This window comes from Salvelinus sp. IW2-2015, unplaced genomic scaffold (assembly GCF_002910315.2).
Source record: "Salvelinus sp. IW2-2015 unplaced genomic scaffold, ASM291031v2 Un_scaffold2876, whole genome shotgun sequence".
Lineage (NCBI taxonomy): Eukaryota > Metazoa > Chordata > Actinopteri > Salmoniformes > Salmonidae > Salvelinus > Salvelinus sp. IW2-2015.
Window position 1 is genome coordinate 17,172 of NW_019944176.1, and position 7,359 is coordinate 24,530.

General features: G+C 40.7%; 2 protein-coding genes across 2 annotated transcripts in view; both read right to left on the reverse strand.

The window, feature by feature from the left end:
- Positions 1–253, reverse strand: part of LOC139025578 (uncharacterized) — a 4,249-nt gene extending 3,996 nt beyond the window's left edge. The window contains exon 1 of the mRNA XM_070440715.1: positions 73–253. Coding sequence (XP_070296816.1) covers positions 73–253 — 181 coding nt within the window. The remainder of the gene's footprint in view (positions 1–72) is intronic.
- Positions 254–2,670: 2,417 nt separating this feature from the next.
- Positions 2,671–4,162, reverse strand: LOC112074924 (zinc finger CCCH domain-containing protein 8-like). The gene is made up of 3 exons (XM_024142002.1): positions 4,068–4,162; positions 3,585–3,719; positions 2,671–3,283 (listed from the first exon to the last, which is right to left on the reverse strand). Exons 1-3 carry the CDS (start codon positions 4,155–4,157, stop codon positions 3,245–3,247), a joined length of 264 nt encoding a protein of 87 aa, XP_023997770.1. The 5' UTR covers positions 4,158–4,162; the 3' UTR covers positions 2,671–3,244.
- Between the last annotated feature and the right edge of the window lie 3,197 nt (positions 4,163–7,359).

Below are 7,359 nucleotides of genomic sequence, written 5' to 3' on the forward strand. Positions count from 1 at the left end.
GGAGGTGGTGGCATGGGGAACAAGCTAGTACTTACCTGGAGGTGGTGGCATGGGGAACAAGCTAGTACTTACCTGGAGGTGGTGGCATGGGGAACCCGTGGGGTGGTTGGTGTTGCTGTCCAGGGGGGCTCTGCTGTTCCTGCATTGGTGGCTCAGTGTGGAATGGATAGAGAGGAGAGAGACCCCCCATGGAGCCAGGGAGAGACCCCGTAGTGAGGACAGGGGGTGTGTCGTTGGGTCCACTCTGCTGCATGTTGTKATTGGGACCCCCTCCACCGAACTCATCACCTTGAAACTGTCCTCTGGACTGAGAATTGAAGTTGGACCCATTGCAATGCAAAAAATATGCATTATTAATTCCGGTGATGGGATAATGTAGAATATAGCTGAAAATACAGTATATATATATTATATATATGATTTACAATATAACGTTCTATATTATATAGAATCATAAATCGTTCTGTTATTTATAGCTAACAGAAACCTTTCCATTATATTGAAGAGTACATGAGCATGTCAGGTAAAAGTAGGTACCTTTGATCCATCTTGTGAGCCAAGTCCACTGTAGGCTTAACCACATTCTCTCCACCTGAAGCAGCATTGCTGTCCATCCTCCAATGGAAGATCAGGATCAAGCAGATGTGCCCATGGCTGAGGCAGGCAATGACCAACAAGGACTTGCACACAGAGATGCTTTCACATTGCAGCACTTCAACTAGATAAGATGCATTTAAATATGAAATGTATTCATTATGGCTAATTTTTGCTTTGATTATGTTTGTTCTGTACAAAATTCAAATAGTGTGCATCAAAATTAAATGAGTGACTAAACCAAGGCTGGTTTAAAATGTAGTTTGTGATTAAAATTCTCACTCATGAATATCCAAATGACAAAACATACATTTTTTACATATATTGTTCACCATGGCTGGTAATCACAATTGTCTCATTACTGTTTCTTTTTTGGATCATACGTCTCTCTTCCAACTTCATATCCAATTCAACCTGTAGAATTCTCATTTTCATTTCATGTTCTTCCTTCAGATATTTCATTTTATGCTCATGAAATTCTCTGGCAAATTTTTCATGCTTGGTCATCTTTTTTGTTCTCTGCTGAAAGGTGGTGGCAGCATCTTCTCTGTCACATGAACTGACGCTGGAGAAACGAAGCAGGTACGGAGTGTAAAACATTTAATAAAGATGGACATAGAACGAGACAGGAACAGCGTCAGCAAACTAATACTAAAGACAAAAACAATACAATGCAGCAGCGGTGAACAGAGCTGGGGAACTGACAAATATAGGGGAGGAAATGAACAGGTGATTAGTGAGTCCAGGTGAGTCCAATAACGCTGATGCTCGTGACGAGGGAAGCCAGGTGTGCGTGATGATGGCAGGAGTGCGTTATGCAGGACAACCTGGCGCCCTCAAGCGCCAGGGAGAGGGAATCAAATCAAATGTATTTATATAGCCCTTCTTACATCAGCTGATATCTCAAAGTGCTGTACAGAAACCCAGCCTAAACCCCAAACAGCAAGCAATGCAGGTGTAGAAGCACGGAAGAGCGGGAGCAGACGTGAAAGTACCCCCCCCCTCAATTCATCAGTCTTGTCTTTTTTTGGTGGCCCACCACCAGTAGTAAATCTCTCTCTTCTGATCTCTGCATTCTCTCTTTTTAAAGCCAGTTTAAGGCTTCCACAGAGTCTAGAAAGGCAGATATCATTCAATATAAGTGATGTCACAAAAATATGAGAAATGTGAAATACTGATAATAATGAAGATATCTCACCTGAAGTTGTTGTACTCTTCTTGTGGGTACATTTTCATTTGCATTGAATTCACTGCAAATTGCAGCCCAACCACTCTTTCTCTTCTACTCAGTAGCAGCAGTATGGTTTTTACCTTCAATAACTGGATGGTTTGACAAAATTTGTTTTAGTAGCATTTTTTCATACTCACTATAGTTTTTTGAACAAATTATTTTTTGCCTCTGCCATTTTTCTGTCTCAAGATTCACACCAGTAACTGTGTTTTCTATTCCATTCCGGGTTTTTATGATTAGATTAGACCCACAGCATGTGCTCATACTTAACCTAATCAGGCTTAACCGGGGTGTTCTCATTTAGGCTTACTTACCTTACTCTAGGACTCCATAGTCTCCGACTAAGCCAGAATTAAGCCACGTTTCTAAAAGCTACTTCAATGTCCTAGTGTAACTAGTACACAATAAGGCCTACTCCTGGCTTAATCTCAACCCCGTCTGTGAAACCGGCCCATAATGAACCAAACAATCTGATGCAAAATAAATACTTTTCACTTTGTGGCTGTGGGTAGAGATCTAGTGACTTGTTAACTACTGTTTAGACTACTGACGACTGATGTTGCTGTTATGTCACGGTTTCTATCCAGGCACAACCACTACATTCTTAGTAGTTTTTAGATGCAGAACGTTTAGACCGAGATTATTTCAGTTTGTGAAGTTTCTGATCAACTTTTTCTTACCTTATCAAGCAGGTCTTTGGTCATGACATTCAAAGGATCGTGGGAGAATTTACAGTTGTCTCCCTGATAACACTTGAAAGAACTTCCAGGGATATTCACGTACACCCACAAGTCAAGGACAAGGACACGTATGGAGGAGTAAGTGGATTACAATTGTCTGTTTTTATGTGCTGAACCCAAAGACAAATTTCCACATTGTGTAGACAAAGTTTTTCTTATTCTAATATTATTACACATGTTACATTGCATATATATGAAGGACATCACCTACTTATCTCACATACTATAACACACATATTACACAGTGGTTTATAAAGACATTTGTTTCCATCTTTAACCTCGTCCATATATCTGATGGTCATCTACTGACCCCTTGAGTCATCATGACGAAACACATGAGGGAAGTCAACAAATGAATCTCCTTTCATCATGATCAGATAAGTGTAAACCCTCAAGAGGTGGAGTAATGTGTTCATTCCAGGGTTTGGGTCCATTTCAGTCCAGTAATTTCAGGAAGTAAATTGGAAGTAAAATTCCAATCCATTGCTTATGTTTACTTCATGAATGAACTTAATGAAATGGAATTGTCCCCAACCCAGGTTCATTCCACCCATAGACCAATCCAGAATATTTGCTGGTGATCCGTGTTGAAGGATATTGTGCATGTAGATGCAATTGTCCCCTTTACTGCAGTATCATTGGAGGTAGAATTTACACATACACAGCTCCTTCTCCTTGTCTAGTGTAACCAGCTCGAGTTTGAACTTACACTGGTCCCCTTGAGGAAACAGAAAAGACAGTTTGAGGGTGAGTATGAGGTGTGAGAGACAGAGATAGAATACAATACTGTTTTTAAAAGCAAATCAGAATAACAGCATTAAAAGTGAATTGATTTACTCTGCACTGTCATGATACTAACACAATATAAGCAGTTCATAGATACTTGTGACAAGGCTTAATGAATTATGAGCGCATCATAATGCATTTTACCTGTAGACCTTAGGTAGTGTAATCTACATTTCTGTTTTTTTACATTTCTGTTACATTCATCGCAGAGGTGCTGATTTGACTTGTCTTACCTTAATGCATCGTACCTCCAGGAAGTATTTACAGATGTATCTCCTGTTGTGCTCCACCGTGTGTTGATTGATGAAATCCTTGGTCATGATGGGATGCTTCTCCTGAAAACCCCCAGGACCCTTCCTCTGTCCCTCCTATTGGATAAGATAACCAAAGGTAATCTTTGCCCTGACGTTTCTTCTGAAAACCACCAGGAGGGCCCTTCATTTCTTTCCTATTGACAAGGTCACCAAACAGACAAAATGGAATGGTCTGATCTCTAAACCGAGGTACATTCTAGCGTTCTTTCTCAATGAATCCTTCCTAGATTCCTCTCATCTTCTCTCCTCATCACTTTCTCAAACTGCATTGGAGAAGATCCAAGGTTCCTCCCCTCTGACCTTCTAGGAGGTGAGGAGAAAGGATGCAAGAAATCAAGGAAAGATGAATTGGAAAAAGCTTGGATTAAGAAGCCATTTTAGGAAGCCATCTTTGTTCCTTACATGCTTCATCCCCTTCCTGGCCTGCTTGGCCCCTCCTCTCCCATGACCACTCCCCCAGTTTTTGTTGCCTTTCATCTGCTGCATCTGCATCTTGATGTTCTTGTTGAGCATGTTGCCCCGCCCCCTTCCTCCCACTCCTCATCCTCTGCCCCCCCCCACTAACCACCAACTGAAAAACACAACAACCATTAAAAGTCAGAACAATAGGATCTAATACGTAGATCTTTGTAAAACATTTATGTAAGCTGAAGTAAAATAAAAAACACATTTGTCAGAGGTGATATGAAAATCCAAAATGAACACACACTTTACACTACTATAGCCACTAGACTGTTAACCTCAACAAACTTCAATACCATTCGACAAGACCCTTCAACATGAAATCCACAGTCCATACATACACTGTTGTTGTTTCTACATGACCTTCATGCCACCTCTCTTCATCTGGTCCTTGGAACTGCGTCCCCTGCCCAGGCCTTGGCTGGGAGAAGTAGAGTCTTGGCCACACCCATGCTGGGTCAGTCAAAAGAGACAGTAATGTTGTTATTGAAAAGGTTTTGCTTATGGTTTGTGTACATTCTGATAAAACTAACCATGCATACCCCTTGACTTATTCCAAATTTTGTTGTGCTACAGCCTGAATTCAAAATGTTTTAAATAGATTCATTTTTTCTCACCCATCTACACACTATACCCATAAAGATTTACGTTCCAACAGGACAATGACCCCAAGCATACAGCCAAAGCGACGCTGGAATGGCTTGAGAACAAGAATGTGAAAGTCTGTGAGTGAACTTGAATCGCATTGAAAATATGTGGAAAGACATGAAGATTGCTGTTCACCACCGCTCCCCATCTAACTTAATTACATCTTGATCACATCTTTACTAACGCTGCAGATATTTGCTTTAAAGCAGTATCCAAATCCATAGGATGTAGTGATCACAATATAATAGCCATATCTACAAATTTAAAAAAAAATCCAAAGGCTGGGCTTAAGAGTAGTGATTCATATGATGATGATGTAAAGAATATTTGCATTTATGAAACTACATATTTCAGTTACTAATAAGCACACACCCATTAAGAAAATGACTGTAAAAACTGTTATATCCCCTTGGATTGATGAGGAATTGAAAAATTGTATGGTTGAGAGGGATGGGGCAAAAGGTATGGCAATTAAGTCCAACTGATTGGCAAACGTACTGCAAATTAAGAAATCATGTGCCTAAACTAAATAAAAAGAAACTACAGTATGAAACAAAGATACATTATATAAAGAATGATAGTTAAAAGCTTTGGTGCACCTTAAATTACATTTTGAAGAAAAAAGCCAACTCGGCTTCATTCATTGAATCAGATGGCTCATTCATCACAAAGCCCACTGATATTGCAAACTACTTTAATGACTTTCATTGGCAAGATAAGCAAACTTAGGGATGACATGCCAGCAACAAACGCTGATACTACACATCCAAGTATATCGGACCAAATTAAAAATTCTGTAAAGTCAGTGTGGAAGAGGTGAAAAAATTATTGTTGTCTATCAACAATGACAAGCCACCGGGGTCTGACAATCTGGATGGAAAATTACTGAGGATAATAGCAGACAATAATGCCACTCCTATTTGCCACATATTCAATTTAAGCCTACTAGAGAGTGTGTGCCCTCAGGCCTGGAAGGAAGCTAAAGTCATTCCACTACCCAAGAATAGTAAAGCCCCCTTTACTGGTGTAACAGTTTAGCTTCCGTCCCTCTCCTCGCCCCTACCTGGGCTCGAACCAGGGACCCTCTGCACACATCGACAACAGCCACCCTCGAAGCATCATTACCCATCGCTCCACAAAAGCCGCGGCCCTTGCAGAGCAAGGGGAACAACTACTTCAAGGTCTCAGAGCGAGTGAGGTCATCGATTGAAATACTATTACCGCGCACCACTGCTAACTAGCTAGCCATTTCACATCGGTTACACTGGCTCAAATAGCTGACCACTCAGCCTGTTACCAACACATAGTAAACTTCTGGGAAAAAATGTATTTGACCAGATACAATGCTATTTCACAGTAACCAAATTGACAACATAATTTCAGCATGCTTATAGGGAAGGACACTCAACAAGCACAGCACTTACACAAATGACTGATGATTGGCTGAGAGAAATTGATGATAAAATGATTGTGGGGGCTGTCTTGTTAGACTTCAGTGCAGCTTTGACATTATCGATCATAGTCTGCTGCTGGAAAAACGTGTTATGGCTTTACACCCCCTGCTATAATGTGGATAAAGTTACTTGTCTAACAGAACACAGAGGGTGTTCTTTAATGGAAGCCTCTCAAATATAATCCAGTTAGAATCAGGAATTCCCCAGGGTAGCTGTTTAGGCCCTTGCTTTTTTAAATTTTTACTAACGACATGCCACTGACTTTGAGTAAAGCCAGAGTTTCTATGTATGTGGACGACTCAACACTATACATGTCAGCTACTACAGCAACTGAAATGACTGCAACACTCAACAAAGAGCTGCAAAAATCAACACTCAACAAAGAGCGGCAAAAATCTTGTAATAAATAATGTGGAAAATGAGAAAGTTGAGATGACTAAACTGCTTGGAGTAACACTAGATTGTAAACTGTCATGGTCAAAACATATTGATGCAGTAGTAGCTAAGATGGGAGAAGTGTGTCTATAATAAAGCGATGCTCTGCCTTCTTAACAACACTATCAGCAAGGCAGGTCCTACAGGCCCTAGTTTTGTCGCACCTTGACTACTGTTCAGTCGTGTGGTCAGGTGCCACAAAAAAGGACTTAGGAAAACTGACTGGCCATTGTAGTCACCATGGTGTGGCCTATCTTGGTTCTTCTTGTTCTTGGGCCTGTCTCTCTCTGGTCTCTTTGGTCTCTCCAGGGAGGAGTCATAGCTGCCAGAACTGGAGCTACTGGAAGGGGAGTGGTGCTGGGAAAGAGAGAGAATATTTAGGATGGTATTCGGACTTGGGACTGCACGATTCACGCACATTTTGAGTCTCCCATTGACGTCAATTAATGACTTAAAGAACAATTGGAGTTGTAAGTGCATAATCTGAACTGAAACAGGTGCATATCTCAACTGAAACAGATCTGTAGAGAATAACCAAGGAAGAAGAAAATATAACGTCTAAGATAAATCGATATGTAGGCTTAAAAGTCAATGAAGTCAAATTCAATTAAAATGAATTTGATTGAATTGAGAGAGGTGAGAGGGGCTGGTGGGAGAAGGCGGTGCGTTAATGTAGGTAAATTCGCGCACTAGAA